At 48.9% G+C, this 17,503-nt stretch overlaps 5 protein-coding genes across 5 annotated transcripts; 3 read left to right on the forward strand and 2 right to left on the reverse strand.

Moving 5' to 3' along the window:
• Positions 1-146: 146 nt before the first annotated feature.
• cp7 (uncharacterized protein) lies at positions 147-2,995 on the reverse strand. The gene is made up of 6 exons (XM_077804439.1): positions 2,104-2,995; positions 1,969-2,052; positions 1,643-1,911; positions 1,231-1,585; positions 712-1,178; positions 147-662 (listed from the first exon to the last, which is right to left on the reverse strand). Exons 1-6 carry the CDS (start codon positions 2,351-2,353, stop codon positions 594-596), a joined length of 1,494 nt encoding a protein of 497 aa, XP_077660590.1. The 5' UTR covers positions 2,354-2,995; the 3' UTR covers positions 147-593.
• Positions 2,996-3,130: 135 nt separating this feature from the next.
• Positions 3,131-7,662, forward strand: AFUA_3G12220 (putative ABC transporter; the record flags this gene model as incomplete). Its single annotated transcript, XM_749306.2, has 4 exons — positions 3,131-3,411; positions 3,519-4,985; positions 5,049-6,712; positions 6,762-7,662. The coding sequence occupies 4 exons, from the start codon at positions 3,131-3,133 to the stop codon at positions 7,649-7,651; spliced, it is 4,302 nt and encodes a 1,433-aa protein (XP_754399.1). The 3' UTR covers positions 7,652-7,662.
• Positions 7,663-8,944: 1,282 nt separating this feature from the next.
• AFUA_3G12230 (uncharacterized protein) lies at positions 8,945-10,387 on the forward strand (the record flags this gene model as incomplete). The annotated part of the gene is made up of 1 exon (XM_749305.1): positions 8,945-10,387. One exon carries the CDS (start codon positions 8,945-8,947, stop codon positions 10,385-10,387), a length of 1,443 nt encoding a protein of 480 aa, XP_754398.1.
• A 1,512-nt stretch (positions 10,388-11,899) lies between these two features.
• On the forward strand, positions 11,900-13,342 carry AFUA_3G12240 (uncharacterized protein; the record flags this gene model as incomplete). The annotated part of the gene is made up of 1 exon (XM_749304.1): positions 11,900-13,342. The coding sequence occupies one exon, from the start codon at positions 11,900-11,902 to the stop codon at positions 13,340-13,342; it is 1,443 nt and encodes a 480-aa protein (XP_754397.1).
• Positions 13,343-14,022: 680 nt separating this feature from the next.
• cdcA (phosphoprotein phosphatase CDC14) lies at positions 14,023-16,533 on the reverse strand (the record flags this gene model as incomplete). The annotated part of the gene is made up of 3 exons (XM_749303.2): positions 15,990-16,533; positions 15,336-15,870; positions 14,023-15,280 (listed from the first exon to the last, which is right to left on the reverse strand). Exons 1-3 carry the CDS (start codon positions 16,036-16,038, stop codon positions 14,023-14,025), a joined length of 1,842 nt encoding a protein of 613 aa, XP_754396.1. The 5' UTR covers positions 16,039-16,533.
• Between the last annotated feature and the right edge of the window lie 970 nt (positions 16,534-17,503).

The raw sequence follows: 17,503 nt of genomic DNA on the forward strand, positions 1-17,503 counted from the left end.
CAGGGATGCAAGGAACTGGAGTATGAGCTTAACCACGCTCAACACCCTTTACCCTTTAGGAGCCAAATGCCACAGACTGTATTAAAGTTATTGATTGCTTCAATAATCTGTGCTGATTGAGCGACAGTATCCCTTGTAATCTTTAGGTTCTGCTGGTATCCGACAGGCCCGGATAGGAGCCGTAGGACAAGTGATCATTTTTCCCCTGTGATTGCTCTCAAGCAATCGTCACAAGTTCTCCAGATCTCATTTGATTACATTGGTAATTCATTGCCCATTCCAGTGCATGGATTATACCAAAACGATCCTCGCGCATCTTTCTTTTTGGGCGATTTGCAAGCCACATCAGACTACCAAGAGCGCCCCTTACTTGCTGGTCACATTTCGAAAGTTCCACGCGGTCAGTGGACCAGTCACTTTTGAAAGCATTCATGCTTTGGTGATCTATCAATCCGCCAATTGAATGCCACTTTGAAGATGGACTATTGAACTATTCACGGAATGACTCTTAACAGTCGAGAGCAAGCCTGGCGGGGTGTAGATTCCCCTTGTATCGAACGAAAGTGTCAAGGCAATCAGTTGAAGGTTTCTGATCAAAAAGATTTTTGAAACAACCACCTTTGATAAAGATCAAGTGCCACTTCAGGCTGATCTAATGGAACCTGCGCGGTGTTAGCTTCCGTACTCAGCTGCTATCACACTTGCACTCACCATATGTCCAGATTTATCTACCGTGACAAACGCGAAGCGCTGTTTGCCAGAGACCCCATTTGGGATTGAGGCGAAGACTTCCTTGAAACTCCCGGCCTTGACTCTGCTACCCCTTACATTCGAGTACCAAGGTTTCAGTTTTTCTGAAGTGAACGGTGCCTGTCCATTCCAACGTAAAGCCTCCGCCCACCTTAAGTTACCCGCGGTGTTGCATGCAAGGTCCAAGTTCCCATTGTATATCAAAACGTCCACTCCATGTTCCAATGTGTATTTGATATCTTTCATAACGTTGCTGTACAGATCAGTAGTAGTCTCGAACGCGGAAGCAACTTCGGTGGATTCAATGGAAAAATTCCGGACGGCTTCCGGAACACCAAGAGCAGCCCAAGTGCCAGGTTTATTTATATACTTCTGAATCTCGAGAGTTTGTGAGAAACACAGGTGGTCCACCTCACAGATTCGAGTGACTGGCAAGATCAGCACATTGTCGATTGTAAAGCATCTAAGTCTAAGCCTTACTATCAAAAGGATCACGGCCCCCTGCATGTGACTCGTTGTGGTACAGTTCCTTTATGACGCCACAAACTTCACTCGCAGCTTTGCATAAAAGCTCGTCTGGATATCGATAACACACCTCATAAATGCTGATACATCTAGGTAGTTTTTCTGAGATGACTTGGCAGCGGGTCTGGTTGAAAACGGGCTCGTCAACGCCGGGCTTTGTCGTGCAGAGCGTCTCGTAATATCCATAAAGAGTGTCGAGGGGCGAAACATAGCCATTCCCGATCAAGATCGATCGAAGTGGAATCTCTGACGTTTCTGAGACCTGGTTCTGCCGAAGTATCTCTCGTGATAAGGTAGGAATATAATGCCCCTTGAAGCTACTGTTAGAGCAAAGAACCCACTAATTCTAAAGAGAAAGGGGACATACAGCATAACTCTCGCCTGCTATGTGAAAGGGAGTATGTCGGCGTTCAGGAAAGACTTCCGTCATGAAGATTTGCAGAAAGATATACATATCTTCCGCAGCAATCTCGGAAGTTGTTGGGATATCCTGGCAAGAATCCACATATGAAAGCCCTGTTCCCACCGGCTGGTCGACAAATATCATCGATGAGTTTCTTGTCCAAGAATAAGGGTTTCTCTCTGTGAGATTGCCTCCAGTCTTGATGCGACAGGGACTTAATTCCAGCATTAAGCCTGATCTCTAGTTAGTCGCACAGAACTAATTCTTTGCAAACAGAGGAGAATCCTCACCAACCAAGCTGCTTACGCCAGGTCCGCCCGTCAACCACAATGTGAGCGGATCACTCAAGGGATCATTCAAGCTGTCAAAGTACCCTTCCATCACATGGTCAGCAACAGTACCTAACTACTCGCCTTAGAACTCACAAAAGAATATATGTTTTCCGTGAAATTCAAGCCATCCAGTGTATTGCCTTGACCCTGCGTCGCAGACTTCGTCATTCTGCTCTTTGATACGGATGGAATGGGAAGGATATGCAGGGCTTCTGAACGTCGTAAACGACCCATCTCCATAATTGCAGGAGAGTAGAGTTTGAGAGCCCTCTGACTCTGCTACTGCTCCCTTTGCAAGTGCCAAAAAACCAGCAAGTGACCACTCCCCGAGCCAGCGTCTCATGGTGACTTTTCCGGAGGTCAAGTTGAAAGAGGAGAAGAGCAGCCACCAAACCAGTCAAAACGAAGACATATTGCTCAAATTAAAAGAATCCCAGGGGTCAAGATCATATATCAGGATCTTTCTTGTCATCCTGTATCTTGCTGGGATATGTTTGTGTCACGTTCAGTCCGGTGTTGGCGCTAGCGGTGGACATTCCAAATCGGGTAACTGAGAACGACCGCCTCATCAAGAACCGAGACGACCCTTCTTTCCACGCCTCCAATATCTCTGAGACTAAGCCCTTTTAGTGGGTGACTGACGAATTGTTGGTGTTGTCGTACGATGCGAAGCAGTCTGGGAACTTTGCATCAATTCATTGGGCCCTATGGCAGAAAAGTTTAATCTGGAGCTGTGTCTTTTTGCCCACCTGGGCGTCTCCTGCTTGATGGGATCTACACATGGCAGACTCTGAATTTACTCAATTGGGCAATTTGTATAGCAAGGCTGGGTATACCTGTATGCGTGCCCTGCTCTTGGCTGTGCTATGTACCCGGCCACGTCTTGTGTTGAGCCGAAAGGTAAAGATCAAGGGGAATCATCTAGGAGTGACGGTGTGTTTACTGCTTTATAAACATGTTTTCGTTCAGGAAGAGATAGGCGCTTCATCAAGAATTCTTCTTCTTTGTTGTGAGCAGTTGTCAATGTCTCGCTCTTGGTCATAAGAGTGAAAGCCCAGCTAGTCATTGCTCTTCATACACTTCATACACTTTCTTCGGAACATACTCTTATACTAAAACAATGCCGATTCACTCTCCTTCAGTTGAGTCTAGCATGCTACTTCTAGCTGGGCTGTGCATGCTCATTTACGTTGCCAACATTTTACACTTCTTATGTCGACGAACACTGGCCAGTCCATTGGCATTGAGTCCAACACAGATTCTCTGGGGACTTCTAGGATTTCTTTCGGCTGTGACTTGTGCGACCTCTTCCTTTGCCTCTCTGTGGACTGTGGGCTTCGATAAAAAGTCAAGGATTATTACAGCCTCGCTCTGGGTAAATTTCTGGCAAGTTCTAAATGAGTAAGAACTTCATTAACTCTTCAGGTAATCGTATCACTATTCCAAGCTCTCTACTTGACGCCAACGCCTTGTCGACTCCTTTTCCTTAAAAATGCAACGTTTCTCAGTCTATCCATCTATCTCACAGTAGATGTACCCCGGCGGTTATACCCAATGATATGGCTTCAAGGCCAGACAGGTTCAGGACTCTCCTCGTTGGATATAGTCCAGCTAGTGGCGAGCTCCACATGCTCGGTTCTTGTTCCTGTTCTCTCTCCAACCTTGAACACATCGGTTAAGGGTGCATATCACCCTCGAGATACATGTTCGCCTCTCGCCAGATGGTGGCTTTATACTTGGGTCAGTCCACTGGTGAGAGTCGGCTACGAACGGAACGGCTCCATCAACAAGGAAGATCTCTATCCTCAGAAAAACGAGGCCTCGGTAGAGACTTGGCAACAAGCCTATGCAAGTTGTGACTCGGAATCTTTGCCTTTCAAGTCTATTCTCTGGAAGTTGTTTCGAATGAGGTTAGCTACGATGGCTCTATTTTCAGGCCTGTGTGGCTTCTTCGAGCTTGTGGGGACAATCGGCCTGCATCAGCTTCTACTTTCCCTTCAAAGTCCATCTGTAGCCAGGCTCCAACCCTGGTTCTCCGTCACATTATTTGCAGTATCGCCGATTATTCGTGGTCTATGCATGCAAACCTTTGAGTATTTTGCTACCCATACAATAGGAGACTGGAAGGCTCTTATTGTCGCCGCTGTATATCGGAAAATGATGATTCTCGAGGCAGATGCAGACATTAATATTGGGCAATTACAGAGCATTATATCAGTCGATATTGACAGGTTGGGTACACTTCGATACACCGCGATGACGGCATTCATGATCCCCGTCGAATTCGTCACGGCCTCCATTCTCTTATACAGGGCTATGGGATGGTACTATATCCCCAGCCTGCTATTTCTTCTTGTCACTAGATATCCTATTTCCCGATTCATAATATCAGAACAAACCAAATCGCAGTCAGCGATCGTTCAGGCAACCGATAAGCGGATAACACGAACAAGTGAAAGCATACGGGCTCTACTAATGATCAAGATACTTGGAAACGCACAGACTTTTATAAGAAGGATTTTGGATGAGAGGAAGCAAGAGTTAGACGCTATCTGGCTGAAGATGCGTGTCATCATTCTCTCAGAAAGCCTTTCCTCTTCATGCTCCTTTCTGGCAATGGTTTTCAGTCTATGCCTTTTCATATCCGCAGGGGAAAAGCCTTTAGCGCCGGATATTGTCTTTACACTTGTCGCTGTGTTCAACATAATCAAGAGTATGCTTACATTAAGTGTACTTGGTGTTGGGCAATACGCGCAAGCGATGGTGAGCTTGCAACGACTAAGCGACTTTATGGACCGAAAGACTTCCCCGGTGGTCACAGACAAAACCCAGCATACAATGCAGGCACAAAGATTAGACCAGCGAGTTCCCTCATCCTCTACAGCGCAGGTCCTCGGGGAGTTCAGTCACACTCAAGTCAGGCTTGATGTCAAGTTTGCCAGGGGCGGACTCAATGTGATAACGGGTGATACTGGGTGCAGCCTTCCCTATCTCCCTGTCGCTGCATTCCGAAAGGATTGCTAACATCTGCAAACTAGGTCAGGAAAAACTTCGTTATTACACTCATTGCTGCTTGGTGTTTCTGCAAACCAAGGCATCATAGGGCTCAGCAAAGCACAATTCGAGCCGATTGCCTACGCATCTCAAGAAGCTTGGCTGTTCCGAGGCAGTATCAAGGACAACATTGTATTCGGGACTGCATATGATCAAAAACGCTACGAGCGGGTCATTAGAGATTGCGCGCTAGAGAAAGATCTTGCAGCTTTCAAGGACGGCGACCTTAAAGAGGTAGGTGAAGGTGGCCGCAGTCTCTCTGGGGGTCAACGTCAGCGGGTGTCCCTTGCCCGAGCAATGTACACGAACGCAAATGTCGTCATATTGGATGATATCCTCTCGGGATTAGATCCAAGCACCTTCGAGTGGGTGGTGACGAAATGCATCTCCAGGTCGGAGCAGCAGAATCGCACAATGATAATGGTTACGAATAGTCAGAGAATACTCCAGATGGCTGATCTAGTCATTCAGATGGAGAATGGCAGAATCGCGCAAATAAAGAAGAATCTCAGCACCGAAAGCACACAAGACGTGCCCGACAAGGATTACGTCGGTCATTTGTTCCATGATACACCAGAAATTCCTGAAGTAGTGTCTGCAACCCCTGAAAGCACCGGTGGCAGAGATGAGATGAGCCCGGTGTCTGCGGAGGCCCCCAATGAAGGTGCTGATTTTCAGCGCGTGAGCAGTTTGAGATATGGTAAGTCTAGCAGTATTGTCCATTTCCAGGTATTAACCCCTCCAGGTTTCAAATACATCCGATCATTTGGCAGTCGGCCATTCGTCACCTTAGCAGTGATTTCCACTGTAGGAGCTCAAGCCTTGGAGATTGGACTACCAGCATGGCTCTCGATGTGGAGTGCTATATCAGTGAGAAATGAAGGGGAAGGTAGGGATGGTTTTTACTTAGGATTTTATGCAGGTATATCATCTCCTTCTGATCGCGTCAGGCGGCAAATGCTGACTGCAAGAGCAGGACTCGGCTCAGCACAAATAGCAATACTGGCAGTCTCGCTGTTGTTGCTATACTCGGGTGCTTGGCGCTCTAGTCGTGACAAGCATATGGAAATGATTTCCGCAATCTTCGGCACCACTTACACCTGGATCTGGAGTACCCAAGTGGGAGAGGTAATCAATCGTTTCTCGTCTGATATCGCAAGCTTAGACGACACTCTGTTCAGGACTTTCCGTCCAGTTTTGGAGACATGGCTGGCAATTGGCCTCCGAATTCTCACGGTGACGTCGCTTATACCACTCTTCTTTCTGCCCTCTGTCGTGCTGTGCGGATTTGCAATCTACGTTGGCTACCAGTACAGTTTTGCAGCTACCGCTGTGAAGCACCTATACGCCGCTAGCCTCACGCCTCTGCATCACAGTATTGCGGAAACTGCGTCGGGTCTTAAGACAATACACGCATTTCGAGCCCAGGCAATGCTACAGAAGCGCTTCAACGCGGCACTTGAGCACCACGTCCAGGCATGGAATGCCGTTAGTGACCTTCAGAGGTGGCTGGCAGTACGGATGGACATATTCGTCGCTTTGATATCGTGTTCGGCGGCAACATTAGCAGTCTTACGGCCGCACTCAAGTGCACCTGTTGTTGGTCTTAGTTTGACTCTCACAACCGGCCTCTGCACGGCTCTACTATGTAGGTTCTTTCTGACCGGCTGTTAGTGGTCACATTACTAACCATCTAGATCTGGTCTATCTCTCGAGTCTTCTGGAAGTGGAAATGGCCAGTTACCGTCGTATCGAAAACTATATCCAGGAACTTCCACAAGAGGTTTCTTCCCCTAACCTTGATGCCTGTGCAGTAGAACATTGGCCAACACGGGGATTGATATCCATTAAGAACTTCGGAGCCAGCTATGCATTGGATGAGAAGGAGGTTCTCAAGGGCGTCAACTACAGAGCGAATGCCGGCCAACGAACAGCTATTGTCGGCCGCACAGGGAGCGGCAAGACTTCCCTGGCACTGAGTCTGCTACGGCTAACGACTAGGACGCGTGGATCCATATCCATTGATGGCGTTGACATTGAAGCGGTTCCCGTGGAAAAGCTACGACAGAGCATAAGTTTTATCCCTCAAGATCCCACACTGCTTGATGGAACAATACGTTTCAATCTAGACTTCAACGGAGAATATGCGGAGGGATACCTGCAGTCCATTCTGGATGACGTGGCAGGTACAAGGAAATGGAAGCTGGATGACACAGTCGAACTGAATGGAAGAAATTTCTCACAAGGCGAGAGACAGCTCATTACCCTCGCACGAGCTATGGTGAGCAAACACAAAATTCTCATCATTGATGAGGGTACTGCTAGCTTGGACAAATCAAGCGAAGACCGCATCATGGCTGTCCTTCGAGACCGCTTCAGTGAATGTACGGTCATAGCCATATCACACAGGTTACACAGCATTATCGATTTTGACCAAGTTCTCGTAATAGGCGACGGCCAGGTGCTTGAGGCCGGAAACCCTCGTCAACTTCTCGGAGGGGAAAATGTTTTCAAAGCATTGTACTTGCAGCAGTGTGGCACGGATGCTGTGCTTAGTGGGAATCTCAGTGGCATTCGCCAATCATAAGGTATCATTTGCGTTGATACATCCAAGACAGAAGCCCCTTGGGCATCTGCAGGTTATGCTACTCCTCCAAAGCAGGGAAAAGAAAGGAAAGAAAGCAAGTCAGAATGTAAGACAAGAATTTTGTATGGCACGGTGTTTTACCTCTGGCGGACCATAGTAAGCAGAGACATTTTGAGCCATGACTCCTGCATACAGATGTTCATGCCACCGAAATTCTTGATGGAACATAAAGAGCAGATAAGGGAGCAGATGATCACTGTGTTTGCCTTGCTTATCCTTTTAAGGGGGGAAAAAGAAAAGAAAAGCGGTAACAGAGTTCGAACTCGTCACATTCCTCCCTTCGGTGTTCATCCCAGCCTGCTTAGCGTGGCCACTGGCATCTGAGGGCCTATCTGGTGGCTGCAGCGTGGATCGTTCGCTAGTCTGTCGATCCCTTGCGCCTAGGGTGTTTGCCGTCCTTCCGATAGACTCGACTAGGCGTTTAGTTGACATAGTTTGACATAGCTCGAACGGTTTCGATGTCTCAAGAGAGACGAGTCTGAGTTTGTATAAGCGTCAGCTCGTTGCATCACCAGTTCAAGTCACAGAAGCAGGTCTCCCTCTGTCTACAAGACGTCGATCGGAATAGGATTGTACTCCCGAGTTCAAAGGCGATCTGTTCTCTACTACCTCGTTCGTCATTGTTGCTACGATGCCCCTTGCCGCTTCGCAAGATAAACCTGTCAGAAAGCGCAATGTCGTCTCGCGTGGTCGAACCGGTTGCCTAACGTGCCGACGCAGGAGACTCAAGTGCGATGAGACGAAACCGGGGTGTAACACTGTGCGAACCTCATTCGGATTGCTGGCTTTCCGCCTGTCCATTTCCACCGCTGACGACCATATCAGTGCAGACGTATCAACCTTCCTTGTGAAGGATATGCTCAGAGGATTACTTTCAAGGACCAGACGAAGCTCGTCGTTGCAAGGGTGACAGGCAAACCTGCAGGGAAGAAAGGGCAGTCATCCACCCCTAAGGATGAGGAAGATGACGAGGTAAACAGCACATTGCCCAGTTCCATTGGCCGGAAACCGATCAGCCCAAGAGGACCACCTTCTCCCCCATCGTCGGAGTATACAGAATCATGTTCTCCCATGGAACTGAAGCAGGAAAATACAAAAACAAATTTTCGACGAGGTCCGGACACTCCGACCAATCCTGATCTTGAAACATATTCTGAGATAAAACCAGACCAACGGCATTCAGTGCCTGCATGGCCCGATGTCCTTGATACAGTCTCGGATTCATTCAAAGTAATGCACAACGGCTACTTGACGCCACACTCGCCAATGTCCGCAAGAACCGGGCTCTCACCCCGCCGTATTCTGTTCAATTCTTCTCTCTCCCTTCTTGGAGCTTTCGAATTCCCAGAGGATTACATGTATTATGAGTACTCTGCCAACGGTCATCTATTGGGTCTTTTAAAAGTCTTGCCCCTGCCAGAGATTCTCAAATCACAACCCATGTCCCACCACGTCTATAACGCCGCTATGGCCCTAGCAGCCCTCACAATGTCGAGTTTCGAGCCATATTCAAGAGGCTCGATCAAGCTACGCCGTCATGCCTTCCATCATAGTCTGAAGGCCATTCAGGGCTTGAATGCCGAGTTATCCTCGAGCAGCGCGGCGAAAACTGCGGTTCAATCGTGGAACTATGATAGAATTCTATCGCTGTTCGCCACAACCATGTTGCTTGCAAATTTTGAGCTTCAGCGAGGCGCCTTGCTTGCATGGCGCTCACACATGCAGGGTGCTGCATTATGCCTTAATACCGGATACAAACAGCTTAGGCAGACTCTGGCAGGAATGCTGTTGATCAGGTCTTTTGCGAGAATGGCACTTTTGCTGCGCTTATATAACAAAGACTACTCAGTTACCTCGCCGGAAACTATGCCCACGAGATTGTCACAATGGCTAGATCTGCTTTTGAAGCAATCGTCGCAACTACAGGACAGGATGTTGCTGTTGGTAGAAGAGGTAACAGCATTGGAGATCCAGAAACGTCAGGAGCCCGAGCTCGACACTTTCTGGTCTAGCAAAAGTTCCGAGCTCCTTTGCAAGCTGGATGAATGGCGGACAGACGTACCGATCGACGAAGTGCCCGTGGATGATGACATTAGCGGAGCTTATCTGACTATATCTTCTTCTGATCATGCATCTTTGATCCGTGTATCTGCGCTCGTTTTTCCCAATACTAGAGACCCTTGCACTTCAGCCGTCAATTACGTGGCGTATCTCTGCACGTGCATGCGGGCGCGTACGCGATACCTTCCAGATTCAGGACGGATAGTTCCTCCTGATGCGGAGCGGACCGCACTCACCATATGTCGGATTGCAGCAGGGATACCGCCTACGCGGTTCGGTGAATCCTTCACACACAGCTACGGCATGCTTCCCTCGGTTGTCGGAGCCTACCGGTGGTCGACGAACCCGGGACTACGCAACTGGATCAAACATTGGTTGGCAGGTTACCGCGGGCCGCGGGAGGGAATATGGAACGTTCAACAAACGCTTAAGCTTCTCGCGACGATGGACAGCCTACCGAAGCCAGGTTGGCACTTCATTGCTTTAAAGGTCATTGACGAGCCGCAAGAACCATCGCCAGACCTCGACGAAGCTCAAAGCAATGAGCCGTTCAAGGTAGTGTTGCAGGCCAGGGTCCAGAATGCAACTTCCACAAATGTCTTTGTTGTCAAGTAGTAGATCGTCTTTCCGCTGGCAAAGTCGCTTTCGGCAAACAGCACATTGCTTCTTGAGCACCAGAACCTAGAATCACCAGCGAGGACATTGTCGCTGTAGTTGTAGGGGGTCCTGGTCGACGTTACTGCATATAGCTTGACAGGTTGAGACAGAGGTCCCATTGTTTGAAGTCCAAAATCCGGCGAGAATTCATCCCCACTGTGACAATGATGCCTGCATCTTAAGGAAGGGGACAAGACTGGTGGGCACGCGCGTGGTGAGGCTTAATTGGGGAAAGGCCGGAATGTGCATATGACCACCTTACCTTTACCGAGCTCCATCATGACCCATTGACACTTAAACACTTTCCTCCAGCGGAATCCTTTCTAGGATTCAACTCCACTAACTGCGCCACTACATTGCTTTCTCACTCCTGGATTTTTCTTCCTTCCCACTCTATCGCTTCCGCTGATTGCCTCCTGTATTGATAAACTATCTTGGAACCAATCGAGACGCCCAATTGTTCATGCAATGATTGGACCCTAGCATAGTCGAATTGATACTCAATAGAGTGGGGATCGTCGAAGACAACGCGGGTCTTGATTCTTTCATTACCTCTGCCCCTGGACTCTGATTACAGCGAATCAGTCGACAATATTCGGCGAGCCAAGACACATCTTACTAATACGGAGGAATGTTCCACGGGCCTCTTGCTTGGGAGGCTGTGGGAAGTCATTCAGATTATTGGCTTACGGCTTGCTTTAAGCTTGCTGAGCGCTCCCGTTGGTCCACTTCTACAAGCTAGCAACAACTCGGAGAAGGACCGCGTTTGAGACAATCTTGATCAAAAAGACATTTCATTCGCTGCCTTCCCCCCAGCTAAGCCGTCCCTGGCTTTACTGCTTTTGACGATCAGCAGAACGGTTCTTCACTTGCTCGACTTGCTCAGGATCGGAGAGTTCAGGATGAATGCCGAGTGCGATGGAGTAACGGATCCTTTCACCTTGCTTCATGCTTGAAACTGGAACGAGTAGAAGGGAAAATTCCAGCAATCCTCAAGAGAGGACAATAACTCCAGACAGAAAGAGCATATAGAACGGAAACTACTCGAATATCTGTTTCTTGCAACTCTTTTCTCTCCACTTTGACCATTACTCCCTGGCAACTACCGCTCAATCACTCACATCCTGTGATTTTTCCTTCATCCTAAAAGGCCCCATTTATTGCCTGCACAATGCTCCATCCGAAATCGTTGAAGTCATATCGATCGTGATCGTCTACGCACACACCGTATCAGCCTTAGGAGAGCATGTAGCAGCCATATACTCAAACATGGTTGGGGTCCCACGAAGCACTGGGTGTCAAATTTGCATCAAGAGACGCATCAAGGTTTGAATTCCTATTAGCTTAGAATCCGCATCTACCGACTCGATAACTAACAGAAACATTAAGTGTGATGGGTTACGGCCAGAATGCTCTCAATGCCGTAAATACGGTGTTCAGTGTCCTGGCTATGCAAAAGTCCGCAAATTTATGGACGAAGGGCCCGTGATCAAGAAGAGATATGGGCAGGCTGCAGATCTAGTCAACGAGCACGAGATCGAGGAGATAAGAAGACAAGGGAGTCTCGCACGTCCACCTGATTCAATTGACGAACGGATTTTCCCGTCTTTAGTCGCGAAGTCCATGACTCGGCAACAACCTGCAGTATTCCGTGACTTCGTCCTCACAGCATTTCCCCGCTTTTTCGGTCTGAACAAATATCGCGTCCATGTTCCGTGGGCAGTGTATGTATCGGACGTTCTGGGGACTACTCCGGCCCTGGATGCAGCTATTTTCTGCATCACTTCCGTTTTCATGGGACGCTCGAATCACGACGTCGCCCTGCAAAATTCTAGCCGAGAGATGTACTCAAAGGCTCTAGTATCCTTAGGAGGCATGATCAAGCATGACAAGATCATGCGCTCAAGGGAAAGCGTTAGCACATCCATTCTACTCAGCCTGTTCGAAGCATACTCTCAGACAAGAGAGGACTCCTGGGCTCAGCATGCCGCTGGAGCTGCCCTGCTGATGTCCATGCGCGGGGCAAAATCCCATCTCACTGGGTTCGATCGCTGCCTGTATCTTTCCTTTCGCAGCTTTCTCACTGCCGCTGCGTTCATCGAGGGCAAACCGTGCTTCTTCGAGAAGCCGGAGTGGCAATCCCTGATCGACGAGATACGAAAACAAGACATGGCCGATCCGCGTGCGAACGCAACTATCTCGGCAATCATTGACGTAACGGACCGATTATTTATAGAAGTTGTCAAGATTCCCGGCATGATGTACCGGGTCAACCGGCACCTCAATGCGTCACCGCCAGCATCGCCCTCGGACACAGAGCAGCTGATTTCGAGGTTATACCAGTGTAAAGAGAAGATACATGGTTTGGCATCTGAGCTACGTCTTGTTGCCTCTGTGCAGGGTCATAGAAACACCCGCGGTAAATTATCCCTCATAGGACCGATTCCTTCTACACTGCCACAAAGTTTCTCAAGCGGTGTGCTGCGCGGCACCAAAAATTGCTTCAAAATCCTAGACCTTCTGTTACACAATCTTACTGTTTCTCAGCACAACAAGTACTACTCGCCGTGCGCCGTCCCTGGCACTCCCGCTGGGTACGGCCCATCTTCGTCATCTTCGTCTCGTATATCGGCTCCGGAGTCAATGCCGAGTGAATCCTTCTTCGACGAACCCAGGATCATACCTTTCCACATCATCTCCAGATTTCGCGATTTTGACGACGGCGTGAGTTTCCCTGGTATACAAATGAGCCCAGTGGACAAATGGTTGGATCAGGTTGCTTCGTCCATGGGTATGGAGGCTTTTGAAGTTGTCATCGACGATAGGATCGACGATAGCTGTTCAAGACTAGACGTGGATCCGCAGTTCGAACACGCCTCGGCATTGCCAATGAGAGAGAAATCGGTATTCTGACTCTTGCAAGGAGTCAGTCTCCGATTCAAACGATTGGTCGGTCGGTCTGCTTCGGCGGTTGCTCACCGGATGAACTCCATTTACGTCGTTGGTCCCGTATACGACCCTGAAACCTCAGTAGAGATCCTTAAAGGTTCACTCAAGTGATCGAAGAGGACCAGTGCCTTGGCGTGCTGCTGCGCCGGTGTCCTACAATGTTGATCAGTCTACATGGCACGGAGGTTCTTTGTCTGAAAGTTATGAACCGACTTTATCAGTCCCACGTAGATTGTATAGACATGCACACACACATTCGACTCAATCGCCAAACGACCATTCATCGGAACCCTCCCTATTACCAGAAAGTCACTCAATCGCAATGACCATTTTGCGTCTTTCAGAGTTCGATTCGGTGCCAACGTTTAGATCATCTGATCGTCAACAATGCAACCATACGCCACAACGCACAAATCCAGACCCGTCAAGCTTTGAACCCCGGACTCCAGCGAATAACCAAGAAAAAAAGAAATAAAAATCATTAAACTAATGGTAGCGCCAATGCAGCAAATTGATGGCAGGCTATTCATGGCTGGGGTATGTAATATGGCCTTGCCCAAGACCAAGAAAATGAAAGACAGAAGAAAGCGGTTGAAGAAGTCAGCCGGCACGTCGAAGGGAATGATAAAGACAAGCAATCTTGTTCACTTGACGCGTGTGGGACTCCCTGTGCTACCGATTCGGCCACTGATCTTGCGAACGCCTTTGGAGGCGCTTCTGCTGTCGGTCACTCGCCGAGGGCTTGTACGAACTTTGGTGACCGAAATGGCGCCACTCCCGCTCTTACTGCTCAGGGGAGTCTTTGGTGCAGCATGTCCAGCTTCACCCCAGTTCTCTCTGTCCTCGTGGATGTCATCTGTCAATGTGTAGCTGGCAGTCACTGTAGCAGAGTAACTGACGGATCGCTGGCTTGGTGATGCCACGGGCGATCGAGAGGAACGCTTGGCCAACATGCGCAGTTGGATTTCCTCTTCACTTTCGCTACTGTCATTACTGAGACGGGAACTGCGCTGCCTGGTCTGCTCCTCAGTCTTGTTCATGTCTTTGTCCAGAAGGAGAGTTCCAGACGTGGTGCGTGCATAGGGATGATGACGAGAGTCCTTCCGATGGGACTTGCGAGGTTGGCCAGGAGTCGGAGCAGGAAGGTACTCTTCACTTTGCGTTCCAGCACCCTCATTGTGGTCAATCTCTCCAAGCGCGGAACGCTTCGAGTGACTATTGTTGGGTGGTGTCGCAATTGGGCCGTTGTTGGCACGTTGCTTGGTAGATCCTCTTCCGGGTGTAATCGGTGCTGGTTGCATCTGGGCTAGCTTCTCTTTCATGCTATCCTCAAACCACCATTCGCGGAATGAGCCCTGGTTCAGGTGCAGCCAATGTTGCTGTGGACCAACCACCATGCCGGGACGCATGAATCTCATGAAGGCGATAATTTCGTTGGCTGTGAATCCGTACCGGTAGATAAGATAGGCACCAATCAAGCAACCGGTACGACCCAGACCGGCTTTGCAATGGACTGCGATTCCCTTATTCTTGACTGTGATCATCTCATGTGCCATCTTGATAAACCTTCGTACCAACGGCAATGGGGGGCAAGTACCATCTTCAAATATCATGTCAATGTGGTTGATTCCCAAAGCCGTGAAGTATGACGGAGAGTACAGCTCTGAGTTCAGTCGTACGACCAGACCCACATTGCGCGTCGCGAAATGCGCCAGTACATTCTTGAATGGAAGTGGCAGCTTCGACGAGATTACTTGGGAAACTGTTGATGGCAACGCAGCATATTCAGGGGTATTGGAAGGGATTAGTGCGACAGGTTCATGCTGCGGGGAGGCGAAGGCGAGGAACTGAGGGGTTATCCAGTTGAAGTCGCCCATGTCGACCCGTTCAAACTTCTCGTATCTAGCAAGGCCTGTCAGTGCGGGATCGAAAGGTCATCCGTCACCCATATACATACTCTTCAAGGCTGAAGCTGCTCAGACTGCAAAGCGACTGTTCCTTCGCCTTCCATACTCCATACACAACGTCCTGGATGGTCAAAGTGAAATCTGCCTGACTGTACCCCGCATCCCTAAAAGGCATGTACGGCGGATCAGCCTGTGCGATTGGGGCCAAGGCAAGATGTGGCGGCCAAGACTGGATGAGGACCATATAGCAAGCGACAAGGCATGCTGCGTTGGCACGACTTCGTGAATCACTCTTCGAGTAAAACACCACCGCGCGATCTTTGTTTGCGGGCTCGCCAAGAATCTCGTGGAAATGGACCGCAAAGCGATACAGATGTCCTATATGAAGAGGTCCGAAGTCTGCATGGAAGGAGTTATAAAATAGAGTATCGTCTGCGGTGAAATATACAGGGTACCGCTTTTTGCTAGGCGTCTGGGGCTGGCCTCGCGTGGATCGTTTGCTGGGAGATTTGGCTTGTTCGAGAGGGAAGGGGAACGGAGCCTTTGGATCAGGTGGGGAGTCGTAGGAAGCGAGGTACAGGCGATCTGCGATTTCAAGTGGTCAGAAAGCTTGCCAGACCGTGTGGAGTTCATATTGGACGAAACAAGTTGTCGAGCTCCTAGGACATTTCCTGGACAGGTCGAATCAAAACAAAAGCACGAACCTTGGATATACTCGATCACCTGGCCGGGTCCGCCCATATATCCAGACATTGTGCTCTTAAGATGGCAAAAACTCGAAAGCAGCTAGCTTATGCACTTTAAATAATGAACAGCCGAACAGGGTGAGGGCTTGACAAGATCAGGTCTCTTCGCAAAGAAAACAAAGACAGCGCAGCGGCTTGAAGTGCTCCTCGCGGCCGGTCAATCAGTAGAACAATGGAGAAAAGGGACTATGACAGTGTATCCAATCTAAACAATCATGGTCTGGCGCTTCTGTTGACTCTTGTCTGATGAATGGCGTTTAAGCCCACAATACAAGAGGGTAAAGATAAGAGGCAACAACGCCCTCGGAAGAGGATGCTATACAAGATGGATGATGGACGGGTTGCGGATGAGGGGTTTAAGAAGGACAGACTCTAGGGCAGAGGTAGAAGTGAGGAGGAGAGAGAGTAATAGATAATGTTTCGGAGGCCGCACGAGATGGAGGAGAAAGCCAAAACTCGAGGCCGATGAGACCGTTTGGGCAACTGAGATGCACGCTAAGTGGTCGCTGTTATGTTGTGATGCACCTAAAGTGGCTTAGTGTGGGGAGTTGGCAGGACAACAACGTAGTTGCCTCAGGCACCAACCAAGAACCAGCATCTTGGCCGTTCTGCTTATGTAAACAACATTGTTTTGCCCCTCAAGCAAATGAGGCAAACAAAACAATGCAAGCCACAACCAAAACATAGCGCCACATCTTGTCCTCCAATTTCAGCCACGCAGTTTCCAAGCAGCAATTCAGGGCTGAGCTGCATGTCTTGAGATTCGGTGATGATTTGCGTTTCCCAGGCTCCCGATAGTACGGAGTGAATAACTTTTATTATGATGAAACCCTGCCCGTACTGTCTCTAGGGCTGCAAGGCCAATGTCAGTTGACTTTACTCACATGTGGTGGTTGATCATCCTTCAGATATATATAGTTCGGGCATGACTCGCTTGTTGACGGCTCCTGACGTTATTGTTGTATCGCAATTCTTCTCCCATTGTCGATGACCGTAGCATCTGCCTATCCTCTAATTCTCATTCTGCTATTTCTTCTCTCTTGATATTCATTTGGTACTCGACCCTGAGCCCTCATATTACTACCGCAACATCGCACAAGCAGATCAGATGTGGAATAGGAATCAATACGAACGGTGGCTGCAACCTTGTACAATATGATGCGCATGCGCTTTCTGGTTCTATTGTGTCATGTCGCTGTACCAATTACCATTAAGATAGAGCTCGGCATCGTCAGACAAAGAAAGTTAATTGGAACCGCACCTGCAGAAGGAGAGCTTGATCTTCGAGAGGCATTGATCAGTTGATCAAGTGCGATGAATTAAAATATATAAACCTTCTGTTGCACCTGTGCAATGATATCTCGAGCACATCTCCTAAAGCAGCCGCCTCCGAAGCAGCTCGTTTGACTGTTCCGAGTGATCACATACCCAATCAGCTTCGTCGATATGATGTACCTCAGGGAAATGGTTTT

This window comes from Aspergillus fumigatus, chromosome 3 (genome assembly GCF_000002655.1).
Source record: "Aspergillus fumigatus Af293 chromosome 3, whole genome shotgun sequence".
NCBI lineage: Eukaryota > Fungi > Ascomycota > Eurotiomycetes > Eurotiales > Aspergillaceae > Aspergillus > Aspergillus fumigatus.

Coding starts and splice junctions, on each gene's coding strand:
- cp7 (XM_077804439.1), bottom strand. CDS start 2,353: ATGAGACGCTGGCTCGGGGAGTGGTCACTTGCTGGTTTTTTGGCACTT. Junction 1,586..1,642: donor TAGCAGGCGAGAGTTATGCT/GTATGTCCCCTT, acceptor AGTAGCTTCAAG/GGGCATTATATTCCTACCTT. Junction 1,179..1,230: donor GGGCCGTGATCCTTTTGATA/GTAAGGCTTAGA, acceptor TGATCTTGCCAG/TCACTCGAATCTGTGAGGTG.